General features: G+C 34.1%; 1 protein-coding gene across 4 annotated transcripts in view; it reads right to left on the bottom strand.

Moving 5' to 3' along the window:
* The window catches only part of LOC146995430 (aldo-keto reductase family 1 member A1-like), a 73,767-nt gene that overhangs the window by 32,734 nt on the left and 15,477 nt on the right, over window positions 1–25,556 (bottom strand). For 3 of the 4 annotated variants that reach the window (XM_085823806.1, XM_085823805.1, XM_085823804.1), the window contains 5 exons: window positions 24,487–24,657; window positions 17,842–17,958; window positions 13,013–13,099; window positions 11,715–11,831; window positions 9,686–9,816 (listed from right to left, as the gene is read on the bottom strand). In XM_085823806.1, the coding sequence (XP_085679932.1) occupies window positions 9,686–9,816; window positions 11,715–11,831; window positions 13,013–13,099; window positions 17,842–17,958; window positions 24,487–24,657 (623 nt within the window). The remainder of the gene's footprint in view (window positions 1–9,685; window positions 9,817–11,714; window positions 11,832–13,012; window positions 13,100–17,841; window positions 17,959–24,486; window positions 24,658–25,556) is intronic. The other variant, XM_085823807.1, reaches the window with a different exon arrangement.

The raw sequence follows: 25,556 nt of genomic DNA, 5'->3' as shown, positions 1-25,556 counted from the left end.
GCTTTGAACACACATATATCGATGCAATAAGAAGTAGAGCAGAAAACTATGAAATAATAGATAATTTATTGTTTTATACGAAAGCAACAAACGAAAATTTCGAATATAAACCAGTCATCCCAGCCTCGCTTCGATTAAGCATTTTGAAGGAATTACACGACGCGAAAACAGCGGGTCATTTAGGGGTCAGAAAGACTTTAAAAAGGATACGCGAGGCGGTATATTTCCCGCAATTATACAAAATAGTAACTGCGTATGTCAGGTCCTGCAAGCAATGTCAATTTATAAATGATATTAATTACAGCGCGGCCGGGTACTTAAATAGCATTCGCGCTACATTTCCGAATGAAATTTTAGGCATAGATCTTCAGATCTTTCCTCCAGAGTGAGTTAAATAAAAATCGTTTTCTTTTAGTAATTGTAGATCATTTTTCAAAATGGACAGAAATTGTTCCACTTAAACGCGCGTCAGTCAAAACAGTCGCAGATGCATTCTTACACAGATACATTTTAAAATACGGTGCACCGATAAAAGTCATTAGCGATAACGGTAAACAATTCGTTAGCCAAATATTTGAAAACATTTGCACTGGACTTGGCATACGCCATATCAAAATGGTTCCGTATAGACCACAGGTAAACATCGCAGAAAGAGTTAATAAAAATATTGTAAAAATAATTCGAAGTTATGTTAGCACACATCACAAGCGCTGGGATGGCTACATAAATGAGTTAGCTTATGCTTTAAGAACAGCAAATCATGATACTGCGGGAAAAACTCCAGCAGAATTATTTTTAGGACGGAAGTTAATTACGCCATTAGATAAATTATTCTTTGTGCAACAAACAGAGGAAGAATTCGAACAAAAAGATATACAGAAACTCATTGATCAGGCGGTTAAAAGTTCGGATACGGCAAGAAATAGACAGAAACTGTACTATGATCGAAAACGCCGTGAAGCAGATTTTAAAGTTGGGGATAAAGTGTTAAAACGGAAATTTTCTTTATCAAGTGCCCCAGACAATTTCACTGCAAAGTTGGCTCCAAAATTTGAAGGCCCCCTATGTAATTCAGGAAATCAAGGAAGTCGTATTGTACCTTAAGAACGAGAGAGGGGAAATCTGTAAAGCAAGTCCCGACCAGGTGAAAAAATATTATAATCAAAATGATTTTGAAATCCTTAAAAGTTTCTTGCAGGACTCAAGCGCAAAAGAAGTGGAAGGTCCAGATGTAACGCCACCCGCTCCACCACCCAAGAAGCAGAGAACAGAAGAGGAACCTAGCCCTTCTACAAGTCATTCTAGGGTCCCGAAAAGAAGGAAGGAAAATGGTCAGACTCCAGCATTCAAGAAATGCAAGAAATCAACGCCGCCGCGTAAAGACTCTTTGGTAAATACGAAAAGACCAGATACAACTTTCAACAGTAGAAAGTCTGCGTCGAGGAAACCACTTCCAGGGCCAGATAGTCAGGAGCAAACAAGGCCGCCGTTCAGGACAAGAAAAAGACAGAAGGAGGAACGAAAAGATTGGCACCAACAGAAGAAATTCAAGCAAGATTCCAGACCGGAGGCCGCCAAGACCAGCCGTCCAGGGGCAAAACGAAAAAGAAAAGTCACCATGGAGGAAACTCGAAAAGCCCAAAAGCGGAGATTGACGTCCATGAATTCCATAACTTGGGATCAATTTTGCGAGAAGAGGATGTCGGAGTTCCAAGCATCGAAAAGTCAAAGATAAGTTAAAATCTATAAATTTTTTCTTTTGTTCCGAAATGTTATGCGTAAATACGAAGTTCTATGTTTTGACGGAAGTCAATTTGTCTCGGTTGAGACTTAGTTTTGTTTTACTTTATTTAGCTAAGGCAAAAGTATTATTTTCTTTAAGTGTAAAATCTAAGAGCAAGCAGTTCCTGTTGGTCGAAAGACTAATTCTGTTTTGTTAAAGCTAAAATTTGGCCGAAAGTAAAATAACTTCGTATTCTTGTATTAATGAAAAATTTAGTTTCAGTGCCGCCAGCTTGGCGAAGAAAGCGTGAAGTAAATTTTTTTTTTTATCTTATTCATTTTATGGTAAATTGTAAAAATCATATGTATTAGAATTTTGTAAATATACGTAAATACCTGAAAGTTATGTAAAAGTAGAATTTAGTCTAGAAGCATAAAATTTTAGATGCTAAAAGTAAATACTCGAAAGAAATGAATTCAAATTTAAGTATTAAACTGTGTAACAGACCTATTTAAGTGTAATTGAACTATTTTATTCACGCAATGAACTCATGAACTGTAACCGAACTATTTTATTTAAACGCCATCTCGTGGCGATATGAAAAAACGTCAGTCGACCTCCAGCCGCCATGATGATAGCTTACTATGTTATGTTATTCTCAATGTTTGATGTTCCATTTCGTTTATGTTTCATTTTTATATATATTTCTTTTGTTTGTAACCGCTCCTGTGTGCTCTGTTAATAAATCCTTTTAAAGCTAGCCGGCATTTGTGTCTATTGAGGAACGGCTACATCACATTGGCGCCCAACTAAATTTAAATCCAAAATGGCGCAACAAAATGTTTAGAATTTCTGTTTGGCTTTAACAAGCTCTTACTCCCGAATTTAACCTTTAGTTGCTGGAGATCGGCTCAGTTTCTTTTCAGGTGTGGACTACTGGTCAAATATTCTGGAAACCAATTCTGGAATTAAAATTGTCATACCGTGCTGCTAGCACATCGAATCATCAACTGGACAATTTCAACGGAAAAGATAAGTTTCGTTTACATTATCGTTTAATCTGAGTTTAAAGTTCTTTTAAACTAATTATTTATTATAAGCTGCTTCTTAAAGCAAATATAAATTCTTAACTGAAATCTCATTTATTGATACTACATAAGAGTATTAAACGAAAGCAAACGGCTTTCTGTTAACCAAACGTTATTTCTTGAATTGTAATTTGTTATTTTAAAATGTTAATGCGCATAGTAAATTAATTTGTGAATAATATTGTTTCACTGAATACATGTTTTGATGTTAAAGTTTGAATATATTCATGGACGTTGTTCATTAGAATTTATTAGTTTCGATTCTGACATACAGCAGCAGATGTTTTCCCCCCGCGGAAATGTTTAGACTAGCGATGATTTATGATGTGTTTACGTCAAATCTTTTATTATTTTTATTTCCTTTGAGTGCTGTTGTTCCTTATTAAATGTTTTATTCTACATAAAATAAAATATTGTACTTGTTGATTTATCTTTCGACGAACATTTTGAGAAAATGATTATAGTATAATACTTTAAGAAAATACGATTGTTTTCCTTTAATGAATGTCTTGGAAAATATTTCTTGAAGCGAAATAAAATAATGAATAAAATCGAATGACTATTTAAATAAAGTAAAAGAGTTACTAAGTGTGTGTTGCTTAATCAGCTTAATATTTTGTTACGATTAAGATTTCGAAGAATTCAGCATAAATATAAAAGCTTATGGTAAGACTTATGGTAAGATTATGTATGTTTTGCTAAGTAGTAAACAATTCTTGAACAATTTATTATATGTTATTTTCTTGATACAAGTTGAATTTATGAGGGCATTTTATGATATTTTTACGACTCCGAAATAATAAACTTTGTGAGTATTATTGTTTACATTTATAAATACTGTTTAATAGTGGTATATAAATATACGAGTAACATTGTTTACCTTCATACATGCTGTTTAATAGGGGTATATACATTTTACTTAAAGGTATAATTATTAATTCTAAAATACTGTATTGTGAATAAAATCGAAATAACAACAAATTCAACTTCATATTTTCCCTCCCCCTGACCTCTCATATAATTATGGCTTACCTTGCCAAAGGACGAAAAGAGGATTTAAAAACTCTCGCTGCAGAACTGGATTTCACTGTAAACGACACTATGCGAGTAATAGATCTTAAAGATCTTATTGTCAATTCTGACACTTATGATGAGGCTTTTACCAGGAATCTTCTGGAAACTTTAATCGAAACTAGACAACAAAAACAACGTGAAAGCAACGATCTGGAGACACGTCAAAGAAAAGAACAAGAACTTTTATTAGAATTGGAACGTTTAAAATTAAACCTGGCAGCTGCTAGCTTAAATCCTAACTATGCCGCCTTTGCTTCAAATGCAGCTATTGGAACAAATATTCAACACCTAATCCCTAAATTTACAGGAACTTCTGACATTGCAACCTACCTGCAAATTTTTGAAAGACAATGTGAGAAAGTTAATATAAAACAAATAGATTATATCACTCATCTCCTACCTCTTCTGCCTATAGACATTTCGCAAATTATTTTAAGAGAACCAAAAGACAAATTAGAAGATTATTCTTACATCAAGAAGATTCTGCTACAAAGATTCAAATTAAATGCTGAATCATTTCGAATTCAACTTACTACACACCAAAAACACCCTGGGTCTTTATGGAAAGATTTTACTTACGAATTAAACAATTATCTCGAAGAGTGGCTCCATAGTCTCGATGTTACAGACTTTGAATCACTCAAAGACTTGGTCCTGACGGATCAGCTTAAAAGAAGAGTCAGTAGTGACGTTAAGGAGCATTTTATTGATACTTGGGGAAAAATAAAGAGTTCATCTGATTTAGTACAGAAATTGGATGATTATGAAGCTGTACGTGTTAAAAATACGAACTATAAAACTGAACTTCCTTGCAGGCGGAACTATTCTTACAAACCGACTAATCCATCCAAACACAAAGTAGAAAATCGAACAAGTGACATACAGGGAACTCATAAAACCTTTTCAAATCGTGTTCAGCAACAAACAGAGAAAAAGCGACCTCCTTTAACATGCTATGGGTGCGGAAAAACTGGTTTTATCAAGTCTAAATGTCCAGATTGTAACCCCCCAAAGACTTCAAATTCATCAAATTTTGGCACTATCCAAATCCGATCCTGTTTATCTTCCACTCGGACTGCTGTATTTCGAATTAGTATTGGTGGTGTTTCCGGTACAGCTTTCGCCGACACTGGTGCTAGTCACTCAATTGCAAGTGAATCCCTCTATCATATTCTGCAGAAACAAGATGCAGTATTTGAAAAGACAACACTAGAGGTGTCTTTCGCTGATGGTTTGGTATCTGAAAAAGAGGTACTTCGCACCGAACAAATCATTCTTCTCGAAGGCAGAGAGTTCAAAACTCCGCTCCTTGTGTTGCCTGATGCCAAAAATAACTCGACTCTGTTAGGAACTGACTTTCTTCAAAAAGCTAAAATTGTTTTAAATCTTGCTGAAAATAGGTGGAACTTTTCTGATGAACCTCGAAGAAAATATAGCTTCGTGAAACCTCATCAATCCCAAGTACTGGAAGAAAGCCCAGTTGTTGTAAACAACTGCCGACTACGAGAAAATGAAGGACAGCAATTAACTACAGCCCAACGGCTTGCAACTGATGCATTGCTTAACAAACATCACACTGTCTTCAAAGTAGGGGGAGAAACCACTAATCAAAAGCCATCTGGCTTACTTCAAATTCCAGTCTATGCTCAACGTTTTGAAACCTTGTCAATTGATCTTTTCGGTCCCCTTCCTGAAACACCGTCTGGTGAAAAATGGATATTTATTGTGCAGGACTGTGCTACGAAGTGGACAGAACTATTTGCTTTAAAGGAAGCCACGGCCAGAGAATGTGCCACTATTCTTTTGGAGGAAGTCGCCCTTCGATTTGGGTTACCCAGGAAAATAATAAGTGATAATGGTACCCAGTTTACTAGTGCTGTTATGCAACAACTATGCTATATCTTGAACATTGATCAAAGTCTTACTCCTGTCTATCACCCACAATCTAACCCAGTTGAAAGGAAGAATAGAGATCTGAAACCACGTTTAGCAATACTTGTTGGTAACGACCATCAGTCATGGAAGGATAAACTGCCAGTAATAAGGTTTGCTTTGAATACAGCCAAATGTGATTCAACTGGACATTCTGCTTCTTTTCTTCAATTTGCACGAGAGTTACGAACCTTAGATGATGTAAAGCATGATATAAAAGCCGTAATTGAGAACGATAATTTTGTTCCCGAAATTACTCCATATTTGAAACGTTTTGCAAGAAATGTACAACAGGTACGAGAAAGAGTCGAAATGCATCAAGATAAGCAGAAACGATATGCTGACAAAAAACGAAGAGAAATACCGAAATTTGTTCCTGGAGATAAAGTTTGGGTCACCCTCCACCCAATCAGCAAAGGTCCACTGAAGAAAACTGCTAAATTCATGCCCAAGAGAGATGGTCCTTATGTAATAGTGACTACAAGATCTCCAACCACTTATGATATTGCCGATCCTCATGAACCAGACAAAATTCTCGGCAAGTATCATGTTTCAGCCTTGAAACCATATCAAGATCGAAATAAGCAAAACTCAGCTCGTGTAATTCCAGTGGTTCCCTTAAAGAAAAGAGGACGCCCGAAACGTGTAATACCATCCGAATCTGCACCTGTTGCACAAGGTGCTGGTGACGCAAAATCTACTCCTCGTCAAACTGGAGCCCGTCCATCTGATTCTCCGCCCGCTGCACAAAGTAGACAAATGTCAGTTCCTGACTTCTTGCCGAGACGTCTACGAAGTCAGAGGGGGAGGATGTAACAGACCTATTTAAGTGTAATTGAACTATTTTATTCACGCAATGAACTCATGAACTGTAACCGAACTATTTTATTTAAACGCCATCTCGTGGCGATATGAAAAAACGTCAGTCGACCTCCAGCCGCCATGATGATAGCTTACTATGTTATGTTATTCTCAATGTTTGATGTTCCATTTCGTTTATGTTTCATTTTTATATATATTTCTTTTGTTTGTAACCGTTCCTGTGTGCTCTGTTAATAAATCCTTTTAAAGCTAGCCGGCATTTGTGTCTATTGAGGAACGGCTACATCACAACTGTAGATAAAATCATGCTTTAGAGCGAAAGCCTGCATGTCTAAAGATGAATGAGGGGGAATTAGAATGAATGTGTTTTGTAGGGTTCTCCACCTACACTTGAATTTTAAGAATGTTAAACATAGCTCATCGAGTTTCAGTATGTCGATTAAGGTGTGTCTATTTGGTCGTATAATTCTAACAAATCATTGTGGTTAGGGGAAGTGTTTTAATACAAAAACACAAATATTCCCGTTTGACACCACACATGGTGGAGAACCAGGGTAAAGTTAAATTCATGTTTGAATACTTGAATGAATGTGAATTAAGCAGTTAATTAAGGAAAATAAAAGGATCGAAAACGAAAACTTTATCCAGTGTTAAGAAAGTATAAATCAAAATGTATTTAGAAGATACTGATACTTATTCCTTCCAGATGCTGGAAGGAAGAGAAAAGATTGATTGCTGAAGACCAGAAAGGATCCTGTACGAAGATATGGTAATTTTATGTATCTACAGAAATGACTCTAATTTTTGAGAAAACAGTTTGTTTTATGTAAACGGGGCTCTTGGGTTTTAGATCAGAATGTGGAAACTTTTTCAACAGGTTGGTTCTAGGACCTACTTCCAAGTTTACCAAATTCTGGCAGCGGCAAATGTAGGGTTTATATTTATTTTAACTAACATTTATTTTAAGCTATCTTTCCTGTCAAGCCTTTACTTTCCCCTGGAATTGCCAATGCCAGAGTATGTAAATCGTAGTAGAACGCGCAGAGTATTCAAATTTTAGCAGAAGTAATTGAGTTTAAATAGTAGGGAAATGAGATTGTAGGTATGCTTCTTGAATCACAAGCGTGAAGGTTGCTTGGTAGAAAGTTTAAGAACTGCGCGTTTCGGCCTGTGTGCCTATTTCGACAGTTCGTTGAATCTTTCAAATTCTTAATCAGAAAGTTTGCTGAATCTCAGCTGTATCTTAGAACGCAGTTAAGATAGTTACAATTATAGAGCCTCGTAGATAGTGACTTCGTTAGTTATGCACCCTGTCATTTATTTTTAGTTGTACTTTTCTATTTTTGTTTAACCACCGGGTCGGCGTACTTTGTGAGCGTCAAGCGAACGCAACTGTGTTTTCTAAAGTGAAATAAAAAGGGAGTTAAACCCTTCTTAAGAGTCTGTATAATTTCCAGTTCATAGCAGTCACTACTACTGTTGCTGACAAGTGGGGGCCTCCCAGCATCACACACTGATTAATTTGTGAACGCCGCTCTTTTAAGGTGACATTCTGCTATTTGATAGCAATCAAATTCGAAGGAGTTAGCAGTTCCTTGCTTACCACATATGAAAGAGTTCATTTCACTAATTCAAAAGACAGTGAAACTGTGCAGGTAAGCAGGAAAGGACAATGCCCTGAGAAATACTGATTCATGGATGAATGAGTAGCTGGCTTCTTATATCTCCTGTCAATTTGGGATATAACAGGAACGTCCTATGACGCATGGTGACCTATCATCCCTGTCAATTTGGGATAGAACAGGAACGTCCTATGACGCATGGTGACCTATCGTCCCTGCCAGTTTTGAACAAGCGCTTTTGTGTAATCTTTTATAAACTGCTTTCTATATCTTAATCGTCTAAGATGTGATGTCCGGAGAAGAATCGATAGTTTCTCGCCAAGTGAATTGTTAGCCGCCTATTTTGCCAACTAGAAGGCTCATTCGCATTTACCTAGTGAGTTGGTATCCAGTACAACTAATAACACTGTAATTGTCATAATTTTTTATCGCCAATACCAATAGTAGACATCAGAAGCACAGATATTTTTCTTACGCTCCTCTGATTGAGATTTGAATTTTTCTTTTAAGTTTTAAAATGAACTATCGATTTATGTATACTACTGATTAATGTTTTGGATTAAACTTGTGAGATAATATAAAATCTTCTTTTGAGTCGATAACTGAACTGTAAGGAGTAAAGGAAGCGTAAAAAATTATAGCCTCTAACCACATTGAAGCATTGCTAAGATCTAGGTTAAAAGACTTCAAACCAATTGCAGATCCAACCCTTGGCAGCAGTCATTTGCAAGCCAAAAGATGTAATTTACAAGAGCTAACTTACTATATATCTTTATGAAAGACAGCCAGAAATTAAAATGTAAGTAATATGAGTAAGCTCATAATAAATCTTTACGAAAGGCGGCCATCTGCAAGCCAGAAACTACAAAGTAAATACCATCCAATTTTTAATGTTGAAATGCAAGAATTTAGAAGGTAGAAACTATTCTGTAAATTCGAACTAGCTTCCTTTAAATCTTTTGAGCCAGAAGTTAGCTTGTAAGATTTTAAGATTATGAATTAAAATTCTTTAAGTTCTTTAAATTTTGTGTATCTTAGCAAGGAAGAATTAAGGACCTTCTATTATTCTTTATAATTTCATATCAGTTACATAGTGTACATATTTTCTGAATTTCCCATTCAGTTTTTGACCGATAACATGAAAAATGTCAAGAAATCGTTTATAATGTTTAATACCATTCCACGTGAATCTTTTATTTCAATCCTTAAGAAATATATGAGAATTTTTCTTCTCTTTCTGTGTATGCTACTTAGCTTACAAATCTATCAGTAAGTTCGAAAATTAGGATAATTATTAGAAATCTATATAAAACAGTATTATTATTAAAATGCTTTTATATAATTTGCCTTATCTAGAGGATAAAGATTTTCAAAGAATAGTCAGGTCTATTTTAAATCATACAAATTGCAAATCAAACACTTACACTTTGTATTTTTTCTTGGCGAATTCTGCAAGTCCTGGTGAACCAAGTGGTGAATAAGCAGTGAATGCAATATTTCGATTTTGACAAAATTCATGCAACTCATATTGAGGAAGATAGGCATGACATTCAACCTGAGAAGAAGAAATGGCTTCCTTTTAGCCATAATATAACATCAAGTTGCAATAATAACTCATTTCAAAGACAACTAGAAAAAGAAATGTTTTACTTTCCAGGTAAATATTAGAAAACTATTTTTTTATGTCATTGCGTTCGAGCTTTGTTCTAGAAGTCTCGGTAAAATTACAAAATTATTAAATAAATTATTGAAATGAAGCTAGACTCCAAAACTAGTTTCTCCGTCAAGTGTAATTTTAAAAAATGCATTTACTCTAGAAATTATTTCAAAGATAGAAAGTAGAAGGTGTTGCTTAAGTTCTTAGCGTTTGGTTATGGTAACCCAACACTGCGTTGAGAAGAGTTCGTTGTCCATAATTCCATTGTTATTGTTTAGTTTGTAATTCTGCGTTGGTAAAAACACATTCTAATTCTGAGTTTATTTGGGAGACAGACAAAACAAGATGAAATGTTATTGGATAAAGATGTATATTTCCGACAGATTTTACACTTCGAATTTAGCCACGAAACGGGAGTAGCAAGAGTGACGAAAACAGTTTGGGCTGTGTACGGGACTAATGTCATTACTGAAAGTACTGAAGGAAACAATTTTCTCTGTTGCTCGGAAGTGATTTGATCCATCTGAAAATCCACTTTCAGAAAGATTATCAGATCTTGTTGAAGATCACTTAATCAGTATCCCTATCAACACCCAAGTCAGACATCACTGGAATGAGCAGAACTGTAACTAGCCAGTTAGTTGCACTCAGCCAGTTAGTTGTAGTAAAGTGAAACCCATAACAAACACGACGAACTTAAACATCGATTCAATAATATATTAGTATATGTTTCCTTAAAAATGATTCTTGTATTTCTGGTGCAAAATGTTACTTATTATTAATTATTATTTAAACGAAATTTATTCTAAGAGCTATCTCTTGTATACTGCAAATACTATATACTTTCCTCTGACTGTAAAATTTACCAACCCATCTCCGACTGTAAAATTTACAAACATCACAAGCTCCCAGATTCAACAGCCATAATTAGTACTCAATTTTAAAAAATTTATATGTATTAAATATCTATAATAATGATTGGGCAGAAACGTTTACAAACACAAACAGATAATTTCTAACAGAATGTGCGATGACTGAAAAAATAATATACTCTAGAATTAAACTGAATAATTTTAGATTTAATTTTTTAATGTATATAACGTTTATTCAGAATTAAATATTCTCAGAACTATTATGACTTAGCATATCAGTTACTAAAATTTATTATCTCAATGTTAAATTTATATTTTATGGAGTATGGTAAATTTATATTTTGTGCAACATATAATAAACTGAAATTATGAAAACAAAATGTATAAAATGCTAAATGTTAATTTTTATATAAATTTCTTTGAAAATTATTAAATTATAAGGTTATTTTTTGAAATATTTTACCTAAAATGCATTTTATGTGAGATCTGTTGTAATTTGCATCAGAGGCATCAACGATGTCCAAAAGGTTATAAAGGAACGCACTCCAAAGCAGATTTTATGCTGGCTTTCAGTTTTGTAATTCGAGTCCGTGGTACTACTAATTTACTCCACCTCTACTACTACTTTTTAAGACATTATTGTAGTTTTGAAGTATGTTTCTTTAATCATTAAAGAAACATACTTCAAAAAGTAATTTCTTTAATCATTAAATCTTCTATCATTAAAGTTTAATGATAGAAGAAAAAAACATTGATGTGCAGAGTTTTTTTACTTCGGCATTTGTCCTTCCACAGAAGAACAGGACATAAGGTAATGAAAGGTACTGCATTTGAATTTTAAATTTTAATTTACATCTTTTGAATGAAAAGAGAAAGCATTTATCATGAATCTGCTATATTTTTAGCACTGAAAGGTAAAAATACCTGTAGGACGGCTGGTTTGATTCTAGCTGAATCATATATCCTTTGAATTTGTTTACTGTTAAAGTTTGAAATGCCTATTGATCTAACCAAACCTTTATCCACCAGTTTCTCCACTGCCTAGAAAGGAAAAAAAAGAATAAGAATAAATTTTAGCATGGTTATATGGACATATGTCATGACACATGTTACTTCCATACCTTGAATCGTGTTTGGCAATGCAATAAGTAGGGGTGGAACTTTCGATTACTCGAATCACTTGAATCTTGTGCACGATTTGAAATTCGAAAGCTGGATCTTCTTTGAGTCTCTTCCATTATTCGGATATTTCGCATATTCACAAAGAAATCGTTTAACATTCTAACGTAAAACTGGAAAAAATAGTCTTCCCCCCATTCAAACTAACCAATAATTTTAAAAAAATGTACTAGATTCCCGTATTATGACCTCCTGGCGACCCACGACGGAACATTTCAAGGTTTGTTTTACGAAGTATTGCAATATTATTATAAATATGACAATAAACAAGTTTTTGAAGTTTCTTGATTTTCGGAACAGAATTTATAATGTTTATCTGTGTTAAGTTATAAGGTATTTCTCCCACTTTCCTAGCGTGCCTTCGTGGTGTAGTGGTTCTGCACGCTGGACCGGGTAGGTCCGTGGTTCGATTCCCGGCTAAGGCGGTTTCTAACTTTTCATCTTGTCTGCTTCCAAAAATCTTAATGTCTCTACAAAGTCTTGAAATAATCCTCTATTTCTACACTTGCTTCGATCTAAAAACATTCTTGAAAACTGAATATTTTTAAATATTTTTTGCCATATTATATTGAAAAATGAACCTCAGTCTTCAAGAGTTTAATTACAGCCCGTAGATGCTTACATTTTTACAGCCAGTAAATGCTGTTCAGCGAAATTATAACAACCAATGCGCAAAATCAACCTTAGATTAACATAGATGTGGGGAAAAATCTTTCGAAGACGAATAGACTTTTTTCAGTAAGGAAAAAAAATCGCTAAGAGGTGAGCAGGAACAACCAATTTATGTCGAGATCAACGAGCGCAGCAAAGCTAAAAACGATCATAGTGCTATTTACTGAAGAAAATAATTATGCAAAGTAAAAAAAATACGGTATGAGAATTCTGAAAGCTTTTGGAAAAAATTTGTTTTAATTAATACTAAGTACTTAAAGAACATAAAAATTGAAAAGAAGACGAATGAAAATGATTTTTTTTTTCCTGAAATATTTGGGTGTTTGTGATCTCAACTAGATGTCACTCACTAAGGAGATAATAAAACTTACCTTCCAAGTTTCTACTAAATCGACAGTCTTATCATGCGCATAATCGCCATCTTTGATTAGCATGAACTCTTCATCATCTTCAGAACGCTGGAAGAATGAAATGCCAGAATCAAATTTCGGCGTATTAAATTAAACATTACTTTTTCAATACGAGGGTTGTATCAGATTCAAACAAAATAAAAAATAGAACGCCATCTAGAATTTAAAATACATTAAGGATAAAGAGACAACTTAAAAGTAAATAAGTACACTGGTTATCAAAATTAAAGGATAATGACAAAAATTAAACGTAGCTGATACTTAATGCAAAATTATCAATAGAAATTTGTAAAAAAGCATTAGTTAACATAAATTATAATTTTTGGTTGTTGATTATCCACAAAATATTGAAATTAAAACCAAATTTATGGAAACTGGAAAATGATGGAAAAACTAAGCCACCTTTTGTGGAAAAAGGTTTTCGTTAATATGGTGTATGGTCACTTCAGACAAATATGCATATCTCACAACTTGATTTCGTTGACGTTACCAAACTGTTGATCAAGGTCTTGTGGAATTGCCCGCCACTTCTAAAAATGCACATTTCAGCTGCTGGAGACTTCGGGAAATAAGCTCATTCGGATTCAAGTCTGGTGAGCAAGGTGGTCTTTACATTCGAGTGATATCTTCTGTTTACAAATACTCTGACACCATCTATGCTCGATGATGCCTAGAATTGTCATCCATTAGCAAAACCTCTGAGCCAGCAGCACCCCTAAACAGTCTAACTTGGGGTTCCAGTATCTCGTCCACATATCTCCGAGAGGTTACAGAACTTCCTTTAAAGATATGTAGCTCAGTGCGGCCATTTGTCGTAATTCCTCCCGAAATTATTAAACCGCGATCGCGGAAATGGGATATTTTACGGGCAAGGAAAAACGAATTGCGTGTTTCTGCCTCTCCTCAAACCAAAAAAGGTCTAGGATCTCTGTTTAGACTATATATGGACTCATCAGTAAATAATACCCAGTCTCCTTGGCTCCAGTTTAAACGGGCCCCTCGGGAAGCTGGAGTGATTGGGACACAAATCTTTGGTTTTCTCGCATACAGTCCAACCTCTTTAAGCCTTCGTGCAACAGTATATTCTTGGTCGCCCTTCACCAGGCTGTCTATCAACTGATCCAGTGCTTAAAAGCGGCTCCAAACTCTTGATATAACACTTTGAGGGATATTCAAGTCTTGAGCGACCTCCATTTGTGTTTCACCTCCTTGATTCCACCAGTTATTCGCCACTTTCGACCCTCATTTAAATTATGTCTTTAAACCACAACTACTGAATACTGATCACTCTCATTCACATTCACTTTAAACAACATTACAGAGCCGAATTAAAACATGTGTTAATTGGACACGACGTTGTAAATCACCAAATTTGCATATTTCCCTCGTTAAAATATGCGCGTTAAGTCCAATTTTATATTATGTTTAATTAACGTAAAATTACAGCATTGGTCATTGGTTGCAACATTAATTGAGCATATTTTTGCTCGTTATCGTTTAATTTTGATTGCCAGTGTATCTCGAATAACTAAGCTAAAATGTATGGCTTAGCACATATCTCAGAATGGCAAAAAGACGAAAATATTCAATTAAAAAGTACTTTTAATATTACAGAGAGGCAGTTGTAAAGAATTAGCATACTGTTGAACAACAAGCTGTTGAAAAGATAGTATAACTTAATGACAAAAACAACAAAAAATGAACAGGAATAAATGTTTCTGATTTCATATTTCATGAGTTTTAGACGCAATTTAGGCTTTCAGGAATAAAAGTATATTTTAATCAAAGAAGACAGAGCCATATCCTTGGTTTTAGCGTAGATTTTAAGCAAGACTATCGATTTCGAGGCCAAACAAGTACCGGTCTCTCTTCATCAGCAACAAAGAAGTATGCGGCAAATTTTCGTAGATTTCATTTCTGTGGATGCAGTGGGATTTGTAAATATTTACCTTCGAAATCAATAGAATCTTGACAAAAATCTACAATAAACCAAAGGTTGTTCCTTTGTCTAACTTTATGTTTTAGAATTTTTTTTCCTGTTTTAAAGGTATTTTAATGCAATGAATTTCCTTTAAGTATGAGTTCCCCCTATTAATGTTTGATTTAAAACGTAGTTGCTTTAACGAATATATTTTTTTAGTGATTAAGGGCTTAAACTGATAAACTTTTCATCCAAATTTAGTTTATTCTTATTTAATTTTATTTCAGTTAATCAGCGTTCATTAAATATTATGTTTTTTTTATTAAAGTATTTTTTTATTATTTATTCAACCGAGCTCACGGAAACCCAACCCGTTATTCTTCTGTTTTGGAAAGCAATAGATATTCCAACATAGGAACCCCAAATGAGACGAGCTTTGGCCTTTCTTCGATCTACATCAGCATAAAAATCTAAGATTTATGTAACATTCGTATTAACAATGTGTCAGATTTTGATAACAATATTATGCATACTGAATGTATGCTTTAATTTAGCAAAAATAGCTTGATTTCCAAATAAAACATAAGATGAAATAAGCATTAAAAAATTGAGATACTTCCTTGTTTTGCAACTGAATCGTTAGATTTAGTAACGATTGAACCAGGCGGTTTTAAAAGAATTATTTGCAGCATCACTAGAGAGAATCCGTTTTTCAAAAACCTTTCTGTAAAACTTATAATTCAGGATGCAGTTGATGTGAAATTTGATATCTAATCAAGGTTTTTCCTTTTTTTAAAATTTGATAGACTTAGTGATTAATTTTATATCTTTGTCTTACAATGATTCACATCATTTTGTCTTATCAAAAACTATGAAGCTTTCGTGAAATATTTTGAATAAGAAATATACCTCATAGTTTAAAGGAACTGAGAAATTATTCGAAACATTTACTTTCTTTTACGTCTAATCTTAACGTTACCAATATTCTCAGATTTCATGTTCTTTAAGTTCATTTAATTCTTATAATATATTGTACAGATTGGCAGACTTTTTACTAGGAGTGTATATTTAAGAAATGCTTGAGTTCGGGGGGTGCACCGTCGGATGGCTACAATAATCATAAAAAATTAATATTAAACAACAGTAATAATAATAATAATAAATATATAATTACCGTGTTTATTCGCGTATTTTACTGCCCTTTTTTTACTAATTTTATCATCCGAAAGTCGAAAGGGGAAATTATAAGAATAATTTAATTTCCGCATTACGCAGTTACAGTAAGAACATAACAAATAAAAAATACTCATAGATAAACTATAGGTAACTATCATACTACTATTTCGTTAAAGTAAATCTACATTCTCATAAAAAATGCTTAGTAATATAAACATAGTATCATCTAACAATAGGATATCTTCATTTCTTCTTCCTTGTAACTTGAAACTTGGTCGTTCTTACTGTTGTCTCTTCTAATCTTTCGACCTCAAATCATCTAAAAATAATTTAGAAAAAAATGAATATGCAGCTGACTTAGCGAAATTGCAGACTGAATGGAAGTTCGTGTTCGTTTCGTTGTTGCAGCCAGTTTCTTGTATTACGCTGGCTATGCTAATTCGTTAAGTTAAAGCAACTCGCGGGCTATCTGCCTGTGGTGAGAGATGCCCTCTTGGAAAACTTTTTAAGGATAATTGGCTTCTTTCCAAGTTACACATAAGAAAAACACTCGAAAACCAAACACACAGGCAGCTATTTCGCCGGGATTCTATCCCAGGACAAACTACAGAGTCCTGGGATAGAGTTCCAGTGTTTGGCGACTTTACAGCTCAACCGGTGGTGGATTGTATTAGACTTAAGTAAATTGTTTTCAGTTGGAAAGGAAAGGTTCGGAGTGACCTTTGCATGTAATTTGCCAGGGTTTGTCTTTGCTAGTAAGATGGAAACTATCACTAATCCATTTAAAATTTACGGCAGCTCGTTTACTGAATGCACTGGGAAGGGCAAAAATTACGCAAATATATATTAGACATTCAGAGCCTGATATAAAAATGGTAGGGAAAAATTACGCGAGGAAATACGGCATATCAAAAGATAGTTAATTCATATCAGTTGTAGAGGTTGTAATGTTGTTCTAAACAATTAGTCCTGTTTTTGCGAAAATGTTTACAAGAAAATGTTGCTACAGCACGTTGTCCATTGCTAAAATTGTCCATTGCTAAAAGAAAATCTGTAAATTTTTGTTGAACTACTAAAATAATTTGTTGGCACACATAACAGTATCAGCTAAAATTAAATTACTTTCATAGTATCAAATATTGCGAAAGCAGTGTTGTCTGAATCTTATCGTTTTCTTTTCGTTCTTATCGTGAAGAGAAGAATGCGTACTCCGCTTACAACTCCAAATACAAATTCATGAAATAAAAAGTTCAGATAAAGAGCAGTTGCGGATGTAAATCATTGCCCATCATGATTAGACACAATATTCAAGGATGACGAAGACAAAAAATAGTTCACTGTATACGAAATGAAAAATTTCTAGCAGTAGAAAATTGATTCATCTTATGCAGATGTCACTAAGTTCCAATTTTTGTCAAAAGTTTAACTGTACAATTCCTACAATTGTTAAAATGGCGTAGATAATAAGAATTTGTACAAAAATTATTCATTACAGTCATGAGCGTTTGTTGTCCAAATATCCAAACTTTAGAATTTAGCTATTTGAACAACGGAAACTTTAAAACTGCTTCATGGATACTGCATTGCTGTGTCTTGATATGTAATCTTTTGAAATGCATTTTATTCAGCGTACAAGTACTTTGAAATTGTTCCATAATTAATTGCATTGGCAACGAATAAATTATTTATTTACCTGTGAAGCAATCGGACTGTGCACAAGATAAAGGTCCAGGTAGTCAAGCTGCAACGCCGATAATGATTTCTTGAAAAAATATTCAACATTGTTTGGCCGCATTCCATTTGGAGGAAGCTGCAACAAGCGTTTAAATAAGTAGATAAACTAATTAGACAGTATAAACGTAAATTTCACTGAAAATTAAAAACAACCACAGCGCAATGTAGACTAACTCATGGCATTATTTGGCTGATGGTTTGTTAATGCTATACTATTCCTAGATAGATCCCTTTTAAGCAGTCTAATGCACTAGTCAATACGTTGCAGATTGATTTTGATTTTCTGATGTACCTGATAAGTAATTTTAGTACCGCTACAAAATAGAGCCAATAATTTGACGTAAGTTGGTCATTATTCGAAAAAACATTAACCTTCACTAGGATAACCTGGTATATAATAAAGCCCAAACCCTTATATAACTCATGAGATCAGATTCTAATACACTGGACTGTTATAGAACTATTAAAAGATTCTTCTGATAACGGAAAAATAGCTCCAAAAAGCAGTTAGAAAGGAAAATTAGCAACAATGGCGTTAAAGTTGGAGTGATGTGAAAATAATATAATTTGGTTTGTTAATTTGAAACTATTTTCTTATACAGTTAGTCATCGGAGAACGAATTTGTAAGGTTTATCTCATATTAATACACCTTATTAACACAATATACCTGAAACTATCGCGCCGTAGAAAACCTGAAAACCAGTCGAAGTCAGTGGATTCTAGCATCCACTATTACAGTTAGCCGAAGTGTAGTTGCACGCTTGTGGAATCGGTTCAAGGGATTAGGAATATTCGAAGATAGCTCAATCAAGTTTGCTCACAAGCTTTCTCAGATGACAGCTATTTTTAGTCGTTAACAGTCCATTCGAACAGGTGTCAAAATAACACCAAGTTGCTAAAACAAATTTGAATAGCAACCGTATCGATACAGGAAGAAAGAAAATTGATAGAAGAGTTTCGATACAAACAATTCGCAGATGCCTTCCCGCTAGAGTGTATGCTAGTATTGTGTCCCAGTGACCTTCTAGGGCTCGATGGAATTGCACTGAAGAACACTGTTACCGAGACCTGAGAAGTGAAGCCAAGTAAGCTTCTTCAATGAGTTCAGGTTCGGCCTAAAGACGAATAATCAGCCACTCCCGATCTAAAAAGAATATGGCATCCGATATATAGTTCAGCGCATGGCAAAGTACAATTGGGTTTTGCACTAGCATGAAATACTTGTTTGGGCAAGTATTTTTTTACTTGCCCAAACAAGTTGCCCAAACAAACTTTTTATTTAGTAACTTTTTGGCTGCTATGTCATTCAATATAACTCTCAGATTGTTAAAAAATACAGGAACGAAATTCTTAGATCTTTTACCATGCTTTATGTTGTTGTCATCGGCGATTCAACCTTTCTTATGCATGGCAACACTAGACCTCCCCGAGCACAACTTATGAGCCAAATGCTTAGAAATAATCGTATAAAAGATCGGCATGCACATCGAATTTTAATTCGACAGAACATGCATTGGGCACATTAGGCAGACGTGCTGTCACAGCTTCAGTTGGAAATTACTTTTCTTGAAGAATGGGAACGAATACTCTAAAACCACATTGACCAAATCAGTCATGCGCTGCTATATTGGTATAAAATCGTATTGTAACTTTGAGGTGGCCACGCACCTTATTTGGCAGTTGATAATGCTCGTCAGTGCTCTGTTTTACTCCAACATACATGAGCATATTTTTAGTCACTCTCTAAGTTTCCTATGAAATGATCTTTGTTTGTATCAAAATTGAAAATTTCATCTGTCTGATATCACTTCCCCCCCTTTTTACTTCCTTGTACGAAGTAAAAAGGAAGTATTGTAACCGCGAAAAGCTTCAGGCAGCATATTTCAACGAAAATATCCACTTTGACCGCTTTCCAATGCAATTTAACGACGTTTTTGCGTGATATCTATACGTAAGGACAGAATAAAAGACTCTTTTCCTCCAAAAAAACTACTTTAAAATGAATTCTGAAGAGAATTTTTCATGGCGTCTGTACGAACGTATGTACGTACGTGCGTACGAACGTATTCGCACGTACGCACGTAAAAAATGCGTATAATTTAATACGTGCGTACGTACGTATCTCGCATAACTCAAAAACGAGTAGCCTCAGAACGTTGAAATTTTGTATATAAGACTACTATAACATGTAGATGTGCACCTCGTATTTTGGTTTCAATCGGACGCGCCAAACATATATAAATATATTTATAAATATATCCACTCTGTTACTCAGCTCAGTGATCTCAGTTTCTTTACTCTTATATGTTTGTAAATTGTACATTTTTTGCTTTAAAAATGATTGAATTATGTTGTTTTTATCTTCCGGTTAAAGTTTTTATGCCTTTCGTATTTCTGGAAGCAATATTTGTACAATTATCAACAATTTAAAAGCTGTTTAAGTGCGGTTAAGTTTTAAATAACATGGCGGACATATTTGTTTACATTTGAAACAGCAGTATTGTAGATTTGTTGCCAACCTGGAGCGACTAAGCTTCGCAACACAAAAATAAAGCCTTCATTTATTATTGCGAATTAAATCATGCTTAATCCTTTCTGGAATTTTTTAGAGGAAATAAGTATTTAAGATTTACTTCGTCATTTTTAATACAGATATTTTGAGATTTTATGCATTTTTGCCTTGTCGCGAAGTGAAAACTGAATTAATTGAATGAGAAATACTCAATCGTCTGTGAAAAACTGTTTCTTTTTCGTTTTGTTTGCTTAATTTCTTTTATACATCGTTCTAGCTTTGTTATAGTATTTGAATAGAACATGTGGCAACGATTAGATAACTCTTTACATGATATAAATTTTGTGCATTCCGAGTTAAATTATGAACGAAATATAATACTGTTAAGTAAACCTAGCGCCAGAGTGTCGCTATGGTAAACAAAGTCAATTTTAAAGAATGCATTTATTCTATTGTGGTTTATGCGCTGTCAGCGAAGTAGGTTTAATTCAATCTAATAAGTTAAATGAAATGCAAGAAAAAATGCGTATAATTTAATATTCCGTACAAGGAAGTCATGTGGTGTACACATCAGATTTTTTTTGTATATTTTAAAAACATATTCCGCAATTGCCCGTTCATGCTAAATAATCCCCTGCTATATATATCTACGTTTCAATATATATATATATATTGGAACGTAGAAAAAACAGCTTTCATAAAGCTGCGCGCACCTTCATGCCAAGTACTGGTATGCAAGTAAGATTTTAGTTTGCTACGATAATTACTGAAATAAAAAATCTAATGTGTACACCACATGACTTCCTTGTACGGAATATTAAATTATATGCAATTATTCTGCATTTCATTTAAATATATTGAATTAACAGTTAACGAATTTTGAATTAAATCTACTTCGTAGATAGCGCATAAACCACAACAGAATAAATGCACTCTTTAAAGTACACTATATTTATTTACCATAGCGATACTTCGGCGCTAGATTCACTTAACAGCGTTGCATCTCATTCATTTTATAACTCAGAGTGCACAAAAATTATATCATCTGAAAATTACCGCAAGTTCTATTTAAATACTATAATAAACCTAAAACGATGTATAAAAGAAATTTAAAAAAATAAAAAAGAAACAGGTTTTTTCCATAGACGATTCAGCGACGCTTACCTAATGCGCATGCGCTACTAATAATTTAAGTTCTCACTTCACGGCAAGGCAAAAAATAATAAAAATTCAAAATATTTTCATTAAATATTGAAAGATATAGAAAAACATAAAACAAAGTACAGTTAAAATAATTTTAAAAAAATTACAATTAAAATTACAGTTTGTACGCAAAAACAAGCTAATAACTTAAGTGATAATTCCAGAATGAATTAAGCATAATTTAATTTCAATAATAAAAGAAGACGTTACTTTGTTGTTGCAAGCTTATTTTCTGTAGATTGGCAACAAATCCACTATTCTCCCAAATTTCAAATGTAAACAAATATGGCTGCTATCGTAAACAAAAATTAGGCATAGCCGCACTTAAAATTACTTTTAAATTGTTGATAAATTCCACAATTATTGCGTACAGGTTAACTAAAGGCATAAAAATCTTAACCGGAAGATAAGAACAACATAATTCAATCATTTTTAAAGCAAAAAATGCGCAATTTACAAATATATAGGAATAAAGAAACTGAGCTCACTGAGGCGAGTAACAGAGTCGATATATATATACATATATTTACACACTTTTGGTGCGGCCGATTGCAACCAAAATAGGAGTTGCAAATCTACATGTTATAACAGTACTATATACAGAATTTCAACGTTCTGAGGCTACTCGTTTTTGAGTTATGCGAGATTCATACATACATACGTACGTACGTACAGACACCATGAAAAAATCTCTTCAGAATTCATTTTAAATCAGTTTTATAATATTTTTGGGGAAAAAGAGTCCTTTATTCTGTCCTTACGTACAGATGGCACGCAAAAACATCGTTAAATTGCATTCGATGGGAGTCAAAATGGATATTTTTGTTGAACTACGATACTCGAAATTTTTCGTGATTACAATACTTCATTTTTACTTCGTACAAGGAAGTAAAAAGGAAGCAGAGCAGTACTCGTTATAAAAGTGCTACACCAAATTTTGAAGGTCGCTAGTTTCAAGGTAGAAAGTGATCTGCATAAAGGTGTTTTGGCACCTCTTTCTCGGGCACCCTAATGAAGGTTTCTACCTTTCTGAACAATGGACGACTTCTGTAGAGGTGCTGCCACATTTATGGTGGTGTATCTTAATAATGAAGGCGTCTCATATGTTCTGTTGCGTAAAATGCAACATTCAAAAAGCTGCTATACAAAAGACATACGAACTAGCTACACAAAACTAGCCGATGTATTTTTCTGCTTCAGATATAGATAGTGATGTCACCTTAACATATCATAACGTTTTACGCAGTCATAAAACCGATAATAAAGTACCGATTTTTTTAATAAAATCTTAAATTGTAATAGTCAGAATTTTCAGTTTTAATGCAAACAAAGCCAAAACGAAATAATTTAATTCACTTAAATCAAAAAATGAAACACGTAAATACCTGCGTATAAAATTTTGACTCTCTTTAAAGCAATAATTTGCATATTAGCTGTGCGTAGTAAATTAATGTAATTACATTAAAAGCATTAATAGATACAGTAATATCTTGTTAGTAAAACGCCTGAATAGTAGGTCACTAGGCTTATTAGGTCAGATAATTTTGGTCGCAACTAACTCCCATTTCATTTCCATGTAATACATAAAATCGCTTTTAAAATTCAGATTCCTTCTTTCAGATTAGATTCAAGCTTCCGATGCGAATAAAACTATTAATTTCCCAAATGAAAAACAGACGTCTTTTCGCTCCAAAATTTTTCTCAAGATGATAATTACTTTCCTCTCCTATTTAGAAACCCGTCAAATCAGTTAGCATCTCTCATTCAAGAGAGGAAATAAATAAAATATCCATTTCCTTAGAGAGGTAGCTGCATGTATTTTTCAAGTTCCTTGCAGCTCCTATTTTTTCCACATCGTTTGGTCTTCCAATAGAGAAAGAAATTTTTTAAGGTTTTATCAGACTGTCGACCAGTTTTCCGAAAGTATCAGTATGCAGCTTGTTGTTATTGCCAACCTCACTCGTCTGACAATAGTCAGTAAAAGCCCACGACATTCGCCGTGGCAAGGAGTCAAATGCGCCTGTGGTTGGCAACAGTCTTGAGCATCATATAGGTGACAGCCCGAGTTTAGCAGAGTTCTGTCCCCCATATTTAAGAGAGAGCACCTGAGGGGTACGGGTCCGAGGGTTTCTTACTCCTCTTCTTCTACCAGCAATCTCTCGAGAGGGTTTTGAGTCGTTGCATATTTAGAACGCCCCCTTGCCACACGGATACTATACGTTTACAAACATCCCTGCCTTCACCGGGATTCGAACTCTGGCTCTTTGGTATGGTAGTCAGTCATTAACTAATATCCTGGCTGAGTGGCTCAATATGCAGTTGTTTATTTAGGGAAACTTTGTAGTTTCAAAGAGAAACTTTCAAAGTTACAGCGAAAAAAATTTCTCAAAAACTCTAACCTAAATGAAAATTTTGGGGAGTTTGTATTATTGAAAAATTACTAGAAATATAATATCAGCAGATTATGAAAGTTTATACCATATTGAACAAAGACTTATAATTATTCCAAAAATCAAAAGTTCGTTACAAACAATTTTACTTTTGAAGAAAAAAGTTTTATTTTTCAGCTTATATTTTCGCTTCACATAAACGCTTTAAAAATGTATTTTTAATTAGAACTATTGTTCATAATTTTTTTATTTAAATACTTTACTCATTTGCTCCGAAAAAGGCAAGTTTTTACAGTTTTAATTACAGGTTACTCGGTGTAATGTTTCCTTGTTCCAGAGCTAACCTCATAACGAGGTTTGTTTGCATACAGAATTATCATAGAGCCTACAGAGTAGAATGGTTGCTATATTGAAATAAGTTTTTATAAACCTATACCGTTTGAACGTACTCATAAATTATACAACAATCTTCCAATTATTAATCAGAAAGCAGCTTACCTTTGAAACTATGAATATATCTTCTCTTTTGATGTTGGCTTCGCAGAAAATTTCTTGCAATACTTTGCCCAGAAATGTTTCATTTTTGTAAGCAAAAGCTGTGTCTATATGGCGATATCCAGAGTCAACAGCTGCCTTGACGGCGACACGAACTAATTCTTTGTTGTCTGTCTAAAAGACCAATAAATCTGATAATGTCAGACCTTTTTTGCATACATCATAAGACAAAACAAAAATAAAACCGAATGATTTTACACCAGGTACGTAATGTATGACATTAGAAACATCTTTTATCAATTACTGTAATAATATTCATAAATATTACCAACAGGCCATATAAATTAAATATGTAAACTTACATCATTTAAATAATAAAACTAAACGAAAGTGTGCCCCTAAGACCCTTGTTGCCTGTAACGTATGGGATGATAATTAACAGTGCGCGGAAAAAGAGGTAAATTTTAACTAGATTATTACAACAAAATTGAAGCAAAGGACAGGTGCCAGTCGTAGACAGATTGTTAAAATAAAATTAGGACTACGATGACCATCAAACTTATTGACCATTGGTGACTGGTGGGTTGCTGGTAATTGCTAATCAACGCCTCGGTGCCAAGTGTATTGTGGAAGAGCAAATTTACAATAAGACTGCTAAAACAAAATTATATCACAGGTGACCATCTAGGCCACTGGTAAGTTGTGACTATCTCAGCCCTTTGTTAAAGATGACTTACAATTCAAAATCAACAATGTGTAATGAAGTAGCAAACTTAAGTACCTCTGCTAGCAAGGTAAGCTTGAACGGTTGACAATCGCTCACAATCAGCTCACTGCTAAACTGTGGTGGAGCGATACTGTAAAATTAAACATATTTTTTAAACTAAATTGAAGGACACCGATGATCGCAAGAACAATTGATCTCTGGTGACTTGTGGTTTGGCTGTCACTGGCTGTCAACGCACAGGTCATAGGTGTAAAATGGCACAATAAGTTTAGATAGAAATTATCGAAATAAAATCAAAGCCAAGGACACCTGCGACTCTCGGTGTCATTGCACATCAAAGCCGTTA

Source organism: Stegodyphus dumicola, chromosome 9, assembly GCF_044657685.1.
Source record: "Stegodyphus dumicola isolate Sdum_Otavi_A_Nest chromosome 9, ASM4465768v1".
NCBI classification, from domain to species: domain Eukaryota; kingdom Metazoa; phylum Arthropoda; class Arachnida; order Araneae; family Eresidae; genus Stegodyphus; species Stegodyphus dumicola.
The sequence above is the reverse complement of the archived record's forward strand: the minus strand, read 5'-3'. Positions and strand labels throughout refer to the sequence as shown.